This window comes from Gastrolobium bilobum, unplaced genomic scaffold (assembly GCF_033153095.1).
Source record: "Gastrolobium bilobum isolate Gb01-03AN ecotype WA unplaced genomic scaffold, APGP_CSIRO_Gbil_v1 utg16198, whole genome shotgun sequence".
Lineage (NCBI taxonomy): Eukaryota > Viridiplantae > Streptophyta > Magnoliopsida > Fabales > Fabaceae > Gastrolobium > Gastrolobium bilobum.
This window is the reverse complement of record NW_026897479.1, coordinates 270441-290490: the sequence shown is the minus strand read 5'-3', so window position 1 is coordinate 290490 and position 20050 is coordinate 270441. Positions and strand designations below refer to the sequence as shown.

The following is a 20050-nucleotide window of genomic DNA, read 5'->3' as shown; positions in this document are numbered from 1 at the left end:
AATAATATAATTTTAGACTGGCTGAAGATAAATATATCTCAAGCAACTTAAGGAATATTTTTTTCATATATATATATATATATATATATATATATATATATATATATATGGAAGAAAACAAGTGATTTTTTTTTAATTTAAATTTTTAAATAAAAAATATTAATTTAATAATTTATCTTTTTTTTACTGACACAACTCTATGAAAAACATTTTTCATATATATTCAATAAAGGTTCCGTATACAATTAGTCATACAAGAACCACTAGGTGAATTTTTATTACATTAGAAATCATGCGCCTCGCAAAATCTAAAAGTTGCACTTTAATAAAGCGCGATGAGTTGAGTTGCTTTCCACGCAACACTTGATAAGAATGAAAAGCCCAACCAAAAAAACGGAAGGAAAAGAAGACATGAAAGTCTATGTAAAACTAGAGATTAACCAAAAAAGTGATTACAGTCGTCCGACCCCCATTGGTGGCGTGCCCTTCTTCATTCCCAACAATATAAATGAGAAAAAAAAAAACTGAAAAACCAGAATTCCAATACCTCCCCAAAAGACAAAATTCAAAACGATTAGCCATGCTCTTCTTGTTTTTCAAATATACTTTCCCACAAATCAATTGATATTTGCGAATTTTCTATCCCATATCAAAACTTAAGAGTGGGTAACAGATGGCTCAACTAAGAAATTGATAACCCTATTTAAGAAATTTAAGCCAAATACAGTCTCTTCACAGTTGACTTTTACAGAAACAATCAATGGGTCAGAACACTTGCCTTCAACACTAATAGTAACTAAGCATGGCATGGGATTGCTCAAGATCTCACTGCTGAAACGCAAGCACAAACCAGATGCATCATCGAGGTTGGAAGCAACCGGCATATCCACAGATACAAGAGAAAGATTTGCATTGCTTAGCATCTTTAGTGCTAAGGATTCGCAGATCACAAGAAATTTGTCTTCTGTCAAGGAGTTGCTGCCCTTGTTCAGCTCTAGAATGTGATCAGTGAAGGTGCAACTGGATGCAAATTATGCAAGAAAATCAAATTTAGAAATCCCAAGGATGAAACTGGAAAAAATAAAAGGGACAAAGAGAGGGGAATGTAAAAACAAAACGCATAATAAACAGATAATTAGTGTCGGATTAATTTACAAAATAAATTCTCTTATTTGTTGCATCCTTTAAATCAACATGGCAATTCCACCACTTATCTCTTCACAGTTTCTTTTATTTAGACCAAGATGCTGCATATTAGATTTCTTGTGAGAAACGGAAGGAAAAGAAGAGAAAAAAACACACACACAGACAGAGAGAGAGAGAGAGAATATTCTGGAAATCAGCCATTGTATTGGATGTGTGAGAATGAAAAGTCACTGAGAGCCGAAGCCCCTAAGGTACAAATACTAGTTTAAGGTGATGACTCAGCATAACAAAATCTAAACAGAAAGTGGTTACACAAAACGCACAGCTTAAGGGCCATAATCAAGTGCTCCCAAGACTATGATAACTAATGTACACAACAACCAGAGAAGTTGCAGTGGGTAACTATAGTATTTACTGAAGGTAAATTCCTAATTCACTAGGACTGCATTACTTTATGTGGCAAGAATTGCCTGAGCTAGATGGTTAATATTCTGAAGCTAGCAAGAACTTACTAAGATCATGTTGTTTGACAAGTGTAGATCCTAACATCGTAACAAAGATGGTAAAAAACTAGTCAGGCAATTTTAAGATGGGCTGTGTTAGAAATAATATTAATTTATTATTATTAGAATAGTCTAGAATAGTCTAGATTGTGGGCTTGGCCCATTAGGTCATCCCATTAGGTTTTGTTCATGATCTTACTCCAGGTAAAGACAAGTTGACATTCAAGGCCTTCAAATGTATTTTCCTTGGGTATACACGTTTTCAAAAAGGGTATCGTTGCTATTCTCCTGATCTCAAGCGTTATATTGTTTCTGCTGATGTCACTTTCCTTGATCAGCAGCCTTTTCACTCTACTCCGTCTCCAGTGTCCCAAGTTGATCAGGTCCTTCCTGTTCCTTTTCTTGACTTGTCTTTACCAGCTGCAGGTGATCCTATTCCAGAGGAGCAACCAATTACCTCCATACCTGCAGATCGTCCTCTCCTCACATACCAGCGTCGTCAGCCTGCACCTCCTCCGACTTTGCCTCTTGATGACTCATCGCCCTATCCCGTCGGCTCTTCTCCTCCGGATCCTCCATCAGAGACTCCTCCCATTGCCCTTCGGAAAGGTATTCGATCCACTCGAAATCCTCATCCCCTTTATTCTTTCTTGAGTTATGACAGACTTTCTTCACAACATTTTACTTTTGTTTCTAGTCTCTCTTCTGTTTCCATCCCTAAAACCACAGGTGAAGCACTATCTCATCCAGGGTGGCGCCAGGCGATGCTTGATGAAATGCAGGCACTTCACTCCAATGGCACTTGGGATCTTGTTCGTGCTCCTCCCGGGAAGTCTGTTGTTGGTTGTCGATGGGTGTTCACAGTTAAAGTTGGTCCTGATGGCACTGTTGATCGCCTTAAAGCTCGCTTAGTGGCCAAGGGATACACACAGATCTTTGGTCTTGATTATGGGGATACCTTTTCTCCTGTTGCTAAGATGGCTTCTGTTCGCCTGTTTCTTGCCCTTGCCGCCATTCATCACTGGCCCCTTCTCCAACTTGATATTAAGAATGTTTTTCTACATGGTGACTTGCAGGAAGAAGTTTATATGGAGCAACCACCAGGTTTTGTTGCTCAGGGGGAGAGTTCTGGAATGATATGTAAACTTCGGAAATCTTTATATGGCCTGAAGCAATCTCCTCGGGCCTGCTTTAGCCGCTTTAGTTCAGTTGTTGAATCCTTTGGCTTAATCAGAAGCAAAGCCGATCATTCTGTCTTTTACCGGCATAGCTCTTCTGGCCAGTGCGTTTATCTCCTGGTCTATGTTGATGACATTATCATTACAGGCAGTGATCAGACCGGGATTGATCAGTTGAAAGAGCATTTATTCAATCAATTTCAGACCAAAGATCTTGACAGACTTTGATATTTCTTGGGGATCGAAGTTGCACAGTCTAGGCGGGGCATTTCCATCTGTCAGAGGAAGTATGCACTAGATATCCTAGATGAGACTGGCATGTTAGGCTGTAAACCCATTGATACACCTATGGACCCCAATGTTAAGTTATTACCAGGACAGGGGGAGCCACTGCCAGATCCTAGTCGCTACCGCCGACTAGTTGGAAAATTGAATTATCTCACTGTGACAAGGCCAGATATCTCCTTCGCAGTGAGTGTTGCAAGTCAATTTCTTGATTCTCCCTGTGACTCCCATTGGGATGCAGTTATTAGAATTCTCCGATATATTAAAAAGGTGCCAGGAAGAGGTTTATTATATACAAATAAAGGGAGTTCAGAGATCTCTAGTTATTCAGATGCTGACTGGGCAGGTTCTCCTTCAGATAGACGATCCACCTCAGGGTATTGTGTTCTCTTCGGAGGAAATTTGATCTCTTGGAAGAGTAAGAAGCAAACTGTGGTCGCCAGATCCAGTGCGGAGGCAGAATATCGGGCAATGGCAAATGCAACCTGTGAGCTCATCTGGCTGAGTCAATTGCTGAAGGAACTCCATCTCTGTGAACAAAGGCCTATGAAGCTCATTTGTGATAACCAAGCCGCTTTGCATATATCCTCTAACCCAGTCTTTCATGAGAGGACCAAGCATATAGAAATTGACTGTCACTTTGTTAGAGAAAAGATCCAGTCAAGGGAGATCGAGACAGCATTTGTCAATTCCAATGATCAACTTGCAGATGTATTCACTAAAGCTCTTAGAGGTCCCCGAATAGATCATATTTGTAACAAGCTGGGAGCTTTTGATATATACGCACCAGCTTGAGGGGGAGTGTTAGAAATAATATTAATTTATTATTATTAGAATAGTCTAGATTGTGGGCTTGGCCCATTAGGTCATCCCATTAGGTCTTTTAGTCTCTATAAATAGAGAGCCTCCTTGTACAGACAATATACACTTGAATATACAATATATTTCAGATTCAATTGACTGCATAGCCGAATAGGTAAAATATGATTATTCTAGATCCTAATGAAATAAAAAATAAAAAACAAATTGACAAGGAGGATCAAGTGTTTTAACTTTCACTCTGAAGTATATCCAATTATGGATTCAGAGAAACATTTCAGAGATGCTTTCCCAAGGATGCCTAAAGGATATAGAAAGAAAATAAAGAGCCTGAATAAGCACAATATCCATACTCTTTAAATTTGAAGTCTCCTTTATTTTTGACATGCAAAACAGTCATAATAATAAACAAACAATAGCTCAAAAGACCATGTAATTTACCCAAGAGTTGTTGGTCTAGTGACAACCTAGCTAGACCCTAGAATTTGACCTGCCCAAAGGATACTGAATTCAAGTTCAATTCCTGAGAGTCACTATTCCTGGGAAGGGTGGAGAGACTTAAACACAAAACCGAATTAATCGGACCCGTTAAGACTTTGGGCACCGGTTGGTATCTACCCAAAAAAAAAAGACCATCGTAATTTAAATTTAAATTCACTTGATTACCCCATTTACTTAGGAAGTTTCCTATTCATCGAAGTTTAAATTTCGAATGTAAATTCAATTCTCCATTTCTCTCCCTGACACGCTTATTCTGATGTTGCATATGGGTGGCATTTTATAAGAATTTGACCAATACCTAATCCTCTATTACAGTATTTTAATTTTTCAACAAAATTAAACTTCTCGTTCATTATTAAAAAAATTGAAGTGTGGGAAAGGAGGGTTGGGGAGCACGAGGAACCATAAGTCTTCCTAAAGGCACATCCATGGTATATTAATCCCAGGGATAGGGATGCCAGACTTAACAATTTGTATACAACAAGCAACAAAATATAGTGTCGTACCTCCTCACATATTCAAACATCCCTGGAAGGCGGGATTCCTTATCTCTGAAAGCTTCAATACTGATCGGAAGTTGTTTTACAAAGTATCCAATGTCAGGCCTTAACTTAACAGGGAATTTCTTGTCATTGCAAAACAAAGCCAGTTTCAGAGGCAAAAGGTGGTGATGGAAGCGAACTAGTAGAGTCTGGTTTGCTGTCTGACCAGGATCCAGCGAAGGGATCTCCTCCATGGAAACCAGTGCTGGTTTATCAATATGAAATTTCAAGGTACTGCAACAAAAACATAAAAGTAGTAGGCATGAGCACTTGTAAAGCCCGCATGTAAAGATTTTGCATAGGTAAACTGGAATAATGATGCAGATCCAGTGAATAGGGTCAATACATAGACCAAAGTTTACACATAGTACAGCAATCTAAATTCAAATTCTCACCTAAAAAAATGATAGATACTATTTTATGCAACCCACTAAAAAACCGGAAGTTATCAGAACATATCAACAACACGAATAAGTATATGAAATCCAAATTATTAATGAAAGAAGAAAAAAAAGGAAGATAACTACATTACGAAATCTGAAAAGGAAGATTAGTACTTACTTTTCAGTTGTTGGTGGTATTTGTTCGTTAGAATCAGAGTTTTTGCTAGAATCTTCATCAATCAAGACTATATCAAACATGGGTTCCAAAGAACAATTTTCGAAGAATACTTCTAAACATACAAGATGAGAGGATATGCTTGAAGTCTCAGATGAAAATGAATAATTCACCTTTAACCCATTTCCATTTGCAGGATCTAAGAGTGTGTAGCATTTGGGTTTAACTCGGCTTCCAATATTTCCCATGGTAATTCTTGCTGAAGATCTACAAACTCGGTTCTGATCTATTTCACTTCCTTTAGATGACCTGGCTGGTTCATCCAACCAAGACTCAAGAGACTTCGTTGACATCAAGTCCCCAAACCCAGCAGTGCCAGAGTGAGCCCCACCATTCCGGTCTTCACAGACATTGCCGGTGTCTGAAATCTGGATCAATGGATCAGCATTTTTGTCAACTTCATTGCCGGAAACAGTCTCTTCACTGCCACTAACTTCGCTTGAACCAGTAATTGACTGTTCAGAACTATAATCGGAAGCACTTTCCTCATCCAAAGACCCAGATGTGCCAGCATCATCCCCCTTAGCTGCTCCATCATACTGATCAAGATCAATGGATGGAAGACTACAAGGTTTTGGGAGAGGCTCATAGCCTGGAGCTGCATGGAATACTAACTGTGAAAGAGATCCCGGGAGGTAAAACCGGTAATTGTTGGATTCAGATGGAACTGTCACAGCTTTTGTCTGTCCACCAAATATGCATTCTGCAAGTACATATGACTGGTCTCTTTTTTGTGTTTCACTATTTCCTTCTTCCACATGTTGAGACTCCAAATTGCTTGTAAAGAGATTCTTTAAGAAACGTGAACGATCACGAATATCATAGTTCACGTCACACTCAGCCAGTTCAATTACATAACTCCAAACTTTTCTAGAGGTCAAAACATCTTCTCCCTCAATGCATAATAAGACCTGTGAGCAAAAACCATTTAAAAAGTAAGTCAAGGAGGTGAATAGGGGAGGTGCCACTAGGCTACAAGGCCTTTATTCTTCCCAATTTTAAAGGGAGGCAAGGCAAGGAACCTTACAGAAATGAGAAAATTCAAGTAGAAGACAGAGTAGTATAATGAAAACTGTGAATGCTAGTTACAAGGAAAGGTAGGGTTGTGAAGAACATATTCGACTAAATGGGAGAAAATATCTATGAAGACATGACATGTAGAGAATTATAACACATTCAGATCAAAGATATATGAAGCTTACTTAGTAAAGCTAATTATTACAAGCAAAAGAACAGTTTTAAATGAGTTAAGTTGTTAACAATTTGATATATATATAATATATATAGGGCTTATCGTTTCTCAAGCTGCTTGAGACAATGTTATCTCCGGCTACTAAATCATAACCGTACAAAGATGGATCAATGGTGATAAAGGAAGAAAGAGAAAAAAGGAATCATAAACATTCAAAGGTGAATCAATTAATATAAAGAAATAAATAAACAAAACGACGTAATTTTGGGGTGGCCAGAGATAACATTGTCTCAAGCAGCTTGAGAAATATTTTTTCCATATATATATATATATTCAGATCAGATAGTATCGTTTATTTATTGCAGATGCTGACACAAACAAAATCACAGATTAGAGATTCAGAGACATCTTTTAAAAGTCAGATGCACCAAAGCTAGGATCCCATGCAAAATGCTCACATTGTTACAAAAATCATATATGCCACTTTTATGGGAAAAAGTCATCTTTGGCCTCTAAATGATGCTCAGCCTGTCAGACATTGATTATTTTTCAGTGGATTCCTTAGTTGATAAACACCAGGATTGGAGGGCATTACTGTTGATGTATTTCCTTCGAGAATGCCTCATCCTTAATTTCTGTACTTTCTTAACAAAATAATTACAAAAAAAACCTGGACAAAGCATCCTTCACTTTCCAAAATCTGAAGCAGACTCAAAATATAAGCTATTCACCTAATAAAAAAGAATTTCATCCTACAAGTATTTCTTTAAACAACCAAACTGTCCAATCTCGGACCTCAACAATTACTCTCAAGCAGGAGTTAGCTATACTTGTTTACATATGATCATTGAACAGACCAATGACACCATATCCAGATGGTCACCAAATGGATCAAGTCTTTAAAGCTCAATTGAAGAACAGAAGGGAGAAGAATACCTTTGGTCCAACTATCATATTAATCAATCAATAAGCAAATATATATATAAAAAACAACTTTTTTCAAACAAAAGTACCAAAATAGCTTGATGAATACCTTTGCAATAGTATTAAGAATCTGAAGCTTAGTTTCTAATGCTTCTGAAGCAAAACACCAAGCAAGATACTTAAGCACAGTGCTCAACATCCTTGGAATTAGCTCACCCAAAGAGCAATACTCCCCCAACATCCAAATAATCATTGCACGGGCAGCAGGAACCTTGATTGTATCCAAACTACGAATCAACTGAATTATAACCTTTTAACAATTGAAAAGATTAGAAGTCAGTCATAACTCCACAAGCAATGTATTTAAAGATTGCAAGTACTACTAACTCAAGAGATGCAATACCACACATAACATATTTATTAGTATGCTGCCCAATCTCATCTCTAGATTGTTCCACATCTCCATATTGTCTTTTGAAACAATTTTTAATAAAATACCAAAACAAAAAAAAAGAATCACAGTACCACAGGGGATGATTTTATAGGAAAAATAATCAGAAGAATACCTTCTCATAACTGGTAGGATCTAATTTTATGATTGATTTGATGGACATGATTGCTTGAATTACCATGCCCTCTTCTCCATCCAAGGATCTAATTTCACCACAAAAGAATTCTGCAAATATGGATATTAAACTAGACATGATTTATTTCTTCAATAAATAGACTTAACAATCAGGTCACATACCCTGTCTAATCAGAGTCAACAATCCCTCCAAGGATGTAGATGCCATTTTTGGAAGTCGCTGAGCACATAGACCAATGGCAGCAACTGCGTCAGCAGCAAATCTCCTGTCTGGATCTCTTATATAATCCTAGCAACACACTAAGAAAAGTGTCAATCAATGCACCAGACTCCATGATTGTAAATGTCATAGCGAAAAGATAAATATGAACAACCATAAAAATTAATGAAACCTATGATGGTAGTGGAAGCCTGCATAAGCATATCTAGCTCCTAAATTATTATTTTTTTTTTTAAGGTAGGAGACCCCTACCCCTAGAGGTGGCAAAGTGGGCGGCCCGCCCCGCCCCGCCCCGCCATCAACCAGCCAAAAAATGAGTCAGCCCGCCCCGCCCCGTTTGGCGGGTTGGGTCGCCAGCCCGAGCCTATTTTACACTAACCCGTCTCGGCCCGCCTATGCCCGCCATCAACCCGCCAAAAAAGGAGCCCGCCCCGCCCCGCTTTTGAGATGGGTTGAAAAACTCAGCCCGTCCCGCCCCGTTTGGCGGGTTGGCCCGCCGAGCCGAGCCCGTTTTGCCAGCTCTACCTACCCCCCCCCCCCTTCCCCCTCTTTCTCTCTCTCTCTCTTCCCACCATAGACACCAAAAACCCTGGTGACTACATGGCCATTGGCTACATATGCTTTATTAGATGGAGCAGTGTCTGTCTGTCTGAAAATAGTCCTAGTTCTAGTTGCTTGAAAATTCTAAAATATGCATGGAAATCATATTCCATAAGAAGACCTTTTTGTCTATTCAGATAAATGATCCAAACAATATATCTGATTTTGTTCCCCAAACCACAAGCATTTAAAACTGCATACTAGGAGTGCTTATGTTACTTTGTAAATGAAAGAACGTAAAGCAAAGGGAAACAAAAAATAATGGAAAAATATAAATGCAACTACTAAAGATAAATAGGCTGATAATGAACCAGCCGACTCCAAAACACCCGGGACTCAACTTGATTGACTCAACAGATCAGGTTCATGAACCAAAAAATATTCTTGTTTAGACAAACTATACCGTAGGGACTCAAATGAATAGTTGAAATGTGTACAAAGGTTGTGTGGACAATGCATGTAACTCTAAAATAAATTTTACACATGTCAACTATTGATTTAAGTGCCTATAGTGGCCTACGCCTACACCTAAGACTTACTCGTGAACCAATACAAACTATAAATTTTACTGTTAATGAACGTTGATGGCAGACCAATGGATGGTGAATGACCATTCCATTACCAGTGGACCACATAAGGCACTAACACCGGTGGATGGTGAATGTCCACATCCGTTGTGGATGGTGGACCAGTGGACATTCACCATCCACTGGTGTTAGTGCTTTATATGGTCCATTGGTAATAATGTGGACAATCACCATCCACTGGTCTGCAATTAACTTTCATTAACAGTAGCCCATGTTTAGTGCACACCTAAATGGACTCTATGATGGTAGGAATCTATATATATATGGTGTATTTTCATATTCTTGAGTCCCTGAGCTCACTCTAACAAAAGGCTACACACCATTCATTTGTTAAATGAGTCAAGAATCAAGATATAATCAACTCAGTTTGTTGATGAGTGGTTATATTATTATTACTATTACAAAAAAGTGTTTGGATAAGCTTTTGAGAAAAAGTGTTTTATTCTAGAGCTACTTTTTTAGCTTATGAGAAAATTACTAAAACTATGATTTTGTTGTTTTTCTTTTTTACAAAAAAACTTATTTAATAAGTATAGATTTTTTGAAAAATGTTTTTAATTAAAGAAACACTTTTTTCTTTAAAAAAGCATAAATAAACAGGGCCGTTATAGGAGAATGTATTTTTCTCAAAAATGTACTTTTCATTTTCTGGATCTACTGAATTGTTTTTATATTTTATTGCTGGCTGATATCCACAACAGTCATGCCTATAGGTTGTTCAATATACCTTAATTAGTCTGTTACAGCTAGTTAAATTGTTAATTGGTCTGTTATGACAGTTAAGACTTCTATTATATTAGTTCTAATCAAATGTGGCTGATCTTATTTTGCTGATCCTACTCTAAGCTTGTCTAGCAAGCTTTATATTCTTCTATATATAAATTACTTCTCATATAGCGTAACCAAAATCTGAATAAAACAAAATTCAAAAAATATTACAAAAAAAAAAGAAGAATAAAGAGAGATGTGAATTGTTTCTTGAATTCTGTATAGTTCAAACTTTAGTTACACTATACAAGATATAACCTATATATATAATATAAAAAAGCTAGCTAGATTAAACAAACCAGGATCAGGAAAATAAATCAGCCACATCCGGTAATAATTAATATAACAAAAGCCTTAACTGCCGTAACAGATCAGCTAACAATCTAAGTAACTGAATACCTGAGGTGTATTGAGCACCATATAGACATGGTTGTAGTAGATACCATACCAGCCAAAACCAAAAGTCAGAAGATACAAAAACTCAGTATATACAGAAGAAGATGAATGGTACATTCTAGAGAAAATTACATTCTCCTATACCCATGATTCATTGAACGATTCACTACATATGAATTTTATATTTGTTGGAAAGCAATCCTGGAATATTATGAGAATCACATCATCTTATAATTAGGAGGATTGCAGTCAACTACACTGTTTTATTGATGTTCCTATTTTTCTGGGGTTCCTAGTTAATTCAGTGAATTTCCTATTTTTTCTTTCCTTTTTCGTATCTCTTTCATTGCTAAATAATTCTCCGATCATATGAACAAATTAAGAGATGGAATAATTTCTCCAAACGCTGATTTAAATATTAAAAGAAAATATTAAGAATTCACTAACAACTGATTATTAAAAAATACATTTAGGCTGAATTAAGTTGAATGAATTGAACTAATCAACCGACTTCACAAGCCAGCTCAACTTAAATGATTCATATTGAGCACTTGGAACAATTCAGCTCATTTAGTTCATATAAGTAAAGCTGGCAAGTCAATGGTGCACAAGTATTGTTTGAGACAAATTCCTTTCATTAAAATCTGGCTCATGTCCAATTAAGTTGAGTTTCAAATTTATTTAAATGAGTCAAATCAAGCTAAGTTTCAGCTTGACTCGTTTCTAGAAAATAATAGTAATAGTAATTACTTCTAAAATAAAAAAATCACAAATAACACCATAAGCCTCCCATCAGTGAGAGAAGAAAGTATTAAGGGGCAGGCTTGAATAGCATACTACAAGTAACTTAGGCTTAGTTGCTTTTAGACCAACTTGGTTAGGGCCTCCCTCTCAAGTTTCTTGGGTAGTAGCTACTTATGTCCTTTACAAATGGCATAAGAGCATATGAGGGCTTAGCTCGGACAAATTGCATCCTTGTCCAAGAAGATTGAGAAGATGCTAGTGGTTTTGAGGATGAAGACATCAGCTTGGTGTTGTAAAAGAGCCAACTAGGCAAATAACACTATCATCGATTCTTGTGCACCAGATGTAGAGTGTTGATTCAGAGGGATTAGTCATGCTTCACGCCATTTTTGGTTAAAATAGAGGCTAGGTAAATCTAAAGACCAAAGAACTCAAAGGTTGTGACTTTGAGCAACAGAATGAAACTACCCCACCCGAGACAAGAATGAGACTGCAAACCACCAAAATGGAACGAGATGCTGACAAAAAGACCAGCACCAGAGGTGAGAGTGTGAGACGGACAGTGGTAGGGAAGCTGGTGCATGGATAGTGCCGGCTAAATGGTAGGTATCAACAACCCAATACTTGAACAGCGTCGATTGGATGAGGTGAAACCAGATCTAGTTAGAGGAGAGAAAGTTTAGTATTGTACAGAAAACGGCGATTGAGACACTGCCAAATGTGCCGCCCCGCCACACACAACTGAGAGGACTGCACGTGGTCCTAGCAAAGCGACACTGGATGTGAATGGCGCGCCTAGGGCCATGTAGCCTCCGTTCAGCCTGAAACTAGCAAGGATGGGGTAATCTGGACAAGACGAGTCCGATGCTGTGGTTGCCAGCAAGCAACCTTGCCAAACAAAAGGAAGTAGGTGGAAGCGATGAATGGAGGGATGAGGTCAGTTCAGCTTGAAACCACCAAAGATTGGCCAATTTGGAGGCCGAAAAGCTCACTGGAAAGTCATAAAAGATTGCAGGCACTAGCTCACGGTGTAGAGGAAGTTGCCAAAAAGATGATAAGGCAAAGAGACGGTTAATCGAAAGGAACAAAGTAATCATGTATATAAAATGGGGCTCCGGATTTTAGGAAACTTGATAGCAAAGTCAAGAAGGGACAGGAAACGGAGGATGGCACCACTCTGATACCATGATGAAATTGTAGGACTTGGGTAAGGAAGGAAGGAAAAAGAGAATAAAGATTAAATAATATGAAATTTATATTGATTTGACATGAAGATGTGATGCAAAAGACAAAGCAATAACCCCTATTTAATCTAATTACAGACTCCAAATCCTACTTAAATAAAGAAACAAAAATATGAAATATAAGAAAATATGAAAATCAATCCTATGAAATATCTAAAATACTCTAAACTATTCTAAGATATAATCATGATATGAGTATCCTCTAGATATTCTAACAAGAGGTATCAAATCCACTTCCTATATACCAAAAAAAAGGGGCAAATGCTAGACAAGCAACACAGCTGCAAACACTTAAGATAGTGTAAAGTTGACAGAATCAAAATAAACCCATATTCCAACAGTGTCTCAAAAAAAATGAATGATCCCATTTCTTACAATTTAAAAATAATGCTAAAACAAGGAACAATTCAGAATCAAAAGAAACTTACAGTATAAGAGCAGAAAGTTCAAATACTGATTATCATACTATTCATTTTTTATAAGGAAACTAAGTAAAAATAACAAATACTTCTTTCTGGAAGACATTCACCTCACATCATATCTTACCAGGGTAAGAAAACATATATTGATGTGAAATACCTGAAATTCTTTAAGAATGAATGAAACAGACGAATCCGTAGCAATAGAAGAAAGTATCTCCAGCTTCAGTGCTTTTATCTGATAGGAATCTGAAGAACATATGAAAAAGTCTTGATAGTGTGGAGCAAAGAGAGATGGCAAAGCCTTAGCAAATACTTGGATATTGCATAATACCTGCATATGCCAATGAGCAAACAATCATTGATATCAAAGTCGAGTATCAAAGAAATTGAGAATATATATTGATTAACTAGAATCCATCATTGACATGCCTTATCTTAGGATATTTTCTATGTACTCCATCTCTCATCCTAATGAAATTTCATCATCCATCGAGAAAAGACAGAATCCAATATTTGAAATAGACAATAGTAATACATATCAACAGCAAAAGCAAGTAAGAGATCTCCCAAGAACAATCCAACATCACTACCTCTCAAAAGATTAAGCATAAAAAACACCATTACCATATTTTAACACCCTGCAGATATAATGCTATCTCTCGTAGCATTAACTAAAGAAATCACTTATTTCATCAATGCTAGTCTTATTACGGATGAATCAACAATCAAAAGTTACATCCATTCCAGAAACAGAACATTCTCATTTAGATGTCTGAGCCAACATTTGTTCATCAAGGCATATTCTGTTAACTATCACCACAACTGATTAAAGATTGCCTAGAGTAAAAGTGAAGATAGCAATTTTGAAAACATGTAAGCAATGTCATTCATGCATTATGCAAAGAACCTTGGGATATACCACCCTTTGAGCTAGCTTTTGGGGTGGTGTATTCCAAGGTTCTTTACATGGTATCAGAGCCTCGCCGCCCCCCACTTTCTCTTGTGGACTTTCTTAGCACAGGTAGGCTGGGCCTGTTGCATCTTCCACTCTTCAAGCCCAATGGGCTCTCGTGTGAGGGGACGTGTTGAGATATATAGTCCCACATTGGTTGTATGTGCAACTAATGTGGACTTTATAAGGCCTTGGGCACTCCCACCCTATGAGCTAGCTTTTGGGGTGGTGTATTCCAAGGTTCTTTAGGATACACCACCCCAAAAGCTAGCTCAAGGGGTGGGAGTGCGCAAGGTCTTATAAACCTCACATTAGTTGCTCATACAACCAATGTGAGACTATATTTCTCAACACCCCCCCTCACACGAGAGCCCACAGGGCTTGAAGGGCGGACAACATACAAGCCCACCTACATGTGGAAATTCCACTACAAAGAAAGTGGGAGGCGGTGAGATTTCGAAGGCTCTGATACCATGTTAAGAACCTTGGGATACACCACCCCAAAAGCTAGCTCAAAGGGTGGGAGTGCCCAAGGCCTTATAAACTTCACATTAGTTGCACATACAACCAATGTGGGACTATATATCTCAACACGCCCCCTCACACGAGAGCTCTTTGGGCTTGAAGAGTGGATAATGCAACAAGTCCAGCCTACCTGTGCTAAGAAATTTCACAAGAGAAAGTGGGAGACGGCGAGGCTCTGATACCATGTAAAGAACCTTGGGATACACCACCCCAAAAGCTAGCTCAAGGGGTGGTAGTGCGCAAGGTCTTATAAACCTCACAATAGTTGCTCATACAACCAATGTGAGACTATATTTCTCAACACATTAAAACAAAAATCATGCATTTGAAGGAACGGCCATGAACATGGCTCTCTTAAATGTACAGTTCCTATGCAGTACATAAAAAGCTCTAGTTTTGAGCCCCCACCAGCCATGTAAATATTGAAATGTCACCCTAGCTAGTAGTCAAATCTGCAAATCATCAAAGTGAAGTGACTACTGGAAGTGTCATGAACTCATCAAAATGTAATAATTAATACATAAATGATAAAGCTAAGTAAGGATAAGATCACTAGCAAGTAACACGGGATGCTTTCCCTGACCCAACACTATGAGCTGTAATACCTATCCCACCAGCATTCAGTGATTCAATTATAATGATGTATCCATTTAAATCATATTTGAGGCACAGAGCGACGGACAAAATAAAAAATTAAATTTTATCCTTTTATATCTTTGGCTTATCATAATTGAAATGCCAAGACTACCACAGGTGTTCTAAAAGACCTAGACAATAGATAACTCTCTTCTCATGGTAGGTATCACTTTAATGATTCTCTACCCAAAAGTTTCAGTTGTTCTTTTCTAAAACTAATTTGAATGATATCAAACATACAGACATTTTTTCTTTCTTTCTGAAGCTCAGAATATCAATCTTCTTCTCACTAAAACTCATCTGACAGTTGGTTAGTCACAGGGGCAATAACACAATATAATCCTCAAGGGGTAAAATAGAAACATCATCAAATGAAAAACTTTTTTTTCCATTAAAAGAAGCAATAATGCATTCGGGATTAGAGAATACACCATAAACGTAATAACATATTACACATCTACACAACACAAGCTCCTAAAAAGACGAATCCGTATGGAATTTATAATAGTACATCAGATGACAAACAACAAAAGAATGTAATAGAGAATGTAGAAGCACAGAAGTTAAACAGTATAAAAAAGAATTCAAGAAATGTATCATACCACATATCTTGAGGCATACGATGAACGCAGGACAAACAAGAGTGGTTTAACAATTCTTTTAACATCCACCTTAGAAGCCATTATCCAGTGTACACCAGCAGCTGCAAGTACAACTGCACTGTTATTACACCATAATAATGGTGATGTACACTGAAGCAGGATCTTCACAACATCATTACTGCAAGATGTAAATTGTGATACATCTAGTTTAGGAGCAACCCTATTTGTTGAACTTGATCGTGATAAGTACTCATCTGGCCCTTCAATGTAACACTGGAAGATCATATTTGCTAATTCAGATACAGTCTTCTCAGAGGCATAACCATCATCTTCTTTTAAATTAATGTAAGATTCATCTTCCTCTAAATTGTCATCGTCTTTATTATACAAAGAAAACATGAAGGATTCTTTGACAAGACCATGCCTCGCTATCACATACCGCAGAAGGATCCCAATTAGAATAATTTGACCCCATTCTTCAACATCAGGAAGAATCTCACACAATCTTCTGTAACTTCTTCCAATCAATGAGAAGTTGTTTGGGCAAACAGAAGTAAATGCAGAAGCAGCAGCTCCAACGACTCCAGGGGAATGGTCATTTAACAATAGTCCAACAATCTGCACCATATGAAGGATCAAAATTTATGGACAGAACCTGTATGGCCTTCCAACCATACATTGATGAAATCAAATATCTGGCATAAAACTATCTTTTACTAATTCTTAGTTCAAAAGTATATACCCTAAGGAAAACCTAGAGAAAATATCACATCTTCTTTCCATTATTATTATGTCATCTAGTTCCTATTGAATGCAAATCTTAATGATTATGACAAACTGCACACATGTTAAACAGACCTCTTCAATTGCAGAAGTATGTTCCTCCATCCGCAAATCATGGAGCTTAGGAAGAGAATTAGCCGCACATTTTCTAACATAGACTGAAGGATCTCTAGCACATTTTCCCACGGCAACAAGAACGAGAGGTGCAATTACATGAAGGCGGATTCCGGCCATGGCACGAAGTGCCCATGCTCTCACCAACGGATTTGGGTCCCCCATATCCTTCTGGAAGTAATTAATTGATAGCAATGCTTCATTTGGACGCCTGAGTGAAAGAAAGAAACAAAACAATAGGAAAATGGTAGCAATAACTTGTTACATGACAAAAGTCAAAACAAATTCACTTCCAAAGGCATTATAGCCGTTATTCTTGTACATGACCAAACAGGAGTCCAAAATCCCTCACCTAAATCATTTTTTCAAATGTGTAAAAAAATAATCGACTCACGGGACTTTAAACATAAAAAACACCCCTCAATAGAAGAGGAAGAAAAAAAATAAAAAATAAAAAGAACTAGGTAAGAGAAAGAAGGACTAAAAGGTAAGCAACCATGTCAAGTTGTTCTACACAGATCAACAGAGTTATAGGCTTAGTGAAGGTACATACTTTTCAGCATAATGCAGGAGGTACAAGTAGACCAGCTTCTTAACTTCCAAGGACTGAGACGCAACATTTTTAACAACCTGTAATTTTTGTTCCCAATTGAAAGGAAGTCAGAGAGAGAGAGAGAGTACATGAGTAGCATAAGCATAGTTCCCCAACAAAATTCTGGGAAATCAACTGAGCGAGTGAGCAAAAATCGATTAAACTAGTTGGCGAAAAACCACATCACACAATGCGAAACGAACTATCTAGATACAACATTTTCTTCATAATCAAGGTCGATCAAGTGGAATTTGTGGCTATTTAGACACATATTGAGGAAGCGTTAAGTGGAGAATGTAAAGAGAAGCATGGATCGGAAAGATGGAAGAGTGACCTGAGGGAAGAAGTTGGAGACATCGAAGCCCTGAGCGATGAGAGCGAGCAAGCGCTTGAGAGCTTCGCATTTCTCTGAATCGAACTTGCTGTCGAGGAGAGGAGCGATGTTGACATCTTCGGGATCGTCGTAGAGGTGCGCGTCGGTGCCAATCCGGAACACCGCCGTCGACGCCTTGCTCAGAGATTCCGCCGTCGCTCCGAATTGAGGAAACATCTTTTTTTTTCTCTCTATATTTTGGAATAAATGGTTTTTGATCTGTTCCAGCAACTTGCAGTTATGTTGGTAAGAATTTGTTTTCTTTATTTCCGTCTCAGAACAAAAAAATTCGAAAGTTTTTTTTTTAAAAAAAATATTTTTTCTTCCTCTCCTAAGAATGTTTCTTTCTTCTACGACTGAGGTTGGTAAAAAAAAAAAAAAAAACAAATCGCACCATCTCTAATCTATAATAATGATTTGATTTGCGAAAGGCAAGACGCACAGTCTATAGGATTGGAATTTTTTTGTTTTTTTTTTGGTAATCAGATTGGAATTTTAATCATGGACAATAAAATTTATTGATATTTGATTAAAATTTTAAAGATTTGAAAAAAATCTCATGTAATATTCTATTATAATTTTAAAAGATTATTTTATAGAACGTCCAAATATTCAATCAAAATTTTAAAAAAATAATAATTTTATGGTATTAAAAAAGGGGCAGATTATATTTACAAACTTTTTTGTTTACAAACTATACTAGGTTCTCCCAGGAGAACATTGGTTACACTATGTTCTCCCGGGAGAACATAGTGTAATTTGTAAATGCATCCGTCCCCATTAAAAAATATGACGATTTTAATGAATTTTCTATTGATATGAATTTCGTGAGACTTTTTAGTGAGAAATATAAATATGATGTCTCTCTTATAATTTCACCCTGACCCTCAAGATTTTTGAGTGATTTTCATCACAAAACAATCCAGAAACAACAAATCAATAAGATTATAATATAATTCATCTCAAAAATAACAGATTTTTCAGCGATGTTTGAGAGCTTTTAAAAGTTTAAAAAATAATTTTTCAAATTATGGGTCGCGATTTTCTTAGCAAAAAAAGATGTGATATTTATATTAAAAATAAGGTTCGCTTTTTCAGCAGTTACTGCAGATAAGTTATCTGCAGTAAACTCAATATGACGTCGTTTTGGGGCGGAAATCATAGTATTTTTGTAATTTTAATTGATGCTAGGGTTATAATAGTCTTTATATTTATAATTTTTTAAGATTTCAATACCAAAACGACGTCATTTTGGGAATAAATACAGATAACTTATCTGCAGTAACTGCAGAAATATTTTTCCCTTAAAAGTAATATAAAACAGTGAGAAAACAACATGGGAACTAAAACCATCAAATCAACTTTCGGAATGTAAACAATATCAATTTAAAGAAAGATTAAAACTCTCATAATATGAACCCTATATTCATGATCGAAATTCCTTAAACGATTTCAAATAATTTTTATGTCAATAGATAACTAAAAATTTGTTTTTCAAAAACCCCAAAACAAGGTTTCAATGTACCGATTCTAAACTTTTATGTAATAAAACCCAGAAATTTATATTCGAAATTTTCTTAGAATACTCAATAAAAATATGTATGTAATATGGGCTTTATTAATCTCATACAATAGGAGAGAACTCTCTCGTGTTATAGAAACAATCATGTGTGGGACACACCCACTTATAAAAAAAGAAAAAAAGAAAAAAAATAACACTAAAATCAATGTATGTGTAGCAGATAAAAACACTCTCCTACAACATAAGAGTATATTTTCTCATATAATATATGGTTAGAAAACTCTCATTACGTAAAACACAAACCCCAAGGTTTCCAAGATGAATTGCAAATAATTCCAAACGAAATTTTATCATGAACTTTAGGTTCTATATGCAAATTTAGAATTATTTTAATAAATAAAAGAAATTGGGTCTTATAATCATATATGCATAATTATGATACCAAATGAAGAAGATAATTTTTTAACTATTTGGTCAAACCCAAGAGCATGAACGAGAAAATGTTAAGGCATAGAGGACTAGTATAACTTTAGATATGTAGAGAGTTGTTGCTTAGTAATTTTAAATGTTTGTTATAAATTATATTATATTTTACTGATTGAGAGAATTATATTAGGTTTTACATTTTGTCATTGAGATAATTTTGAATGTTCGTTAAAATTTCATTTGGTTTTTT

General features: G+C 36.6%; 1 protein-coding gene across 1 annotated transcript; it reads right to left on the bottom strand.

Moving 5' to 3' along the window:
• Positions 1-435: 435 nt before the first annotated feature.
• On the bottom strand, positions 436-18046 carry LOC133307255 (AP3-complex subunit beta-A). Its single transcript, XM_061507734.1, has 11 exons — positions 17814-18046; positions 17441-17517; positions 16849-17098; positions 15991-16608; positions 13433-13606; positions 8457-8583; positions 8275-8384; positions 7818-8018; positions 5536-6503; positions 4939-5208; positions 436-1020 (listed from the first exon to the last, which is right to left on the bottom strand). Exons 1-11 carry the CDS (start codon positions 18027-18029, stop codon positions 657-659), a joined length of 3375 nt encoding a protein of 1124 aa, XP_061363718.1. The 5' UTR covers positions 18030-18046; the 3' UTR covers positions 436-656.
• Between the last annotated feature and the right edge of the window lie 2004 nt (positions 18047-20050).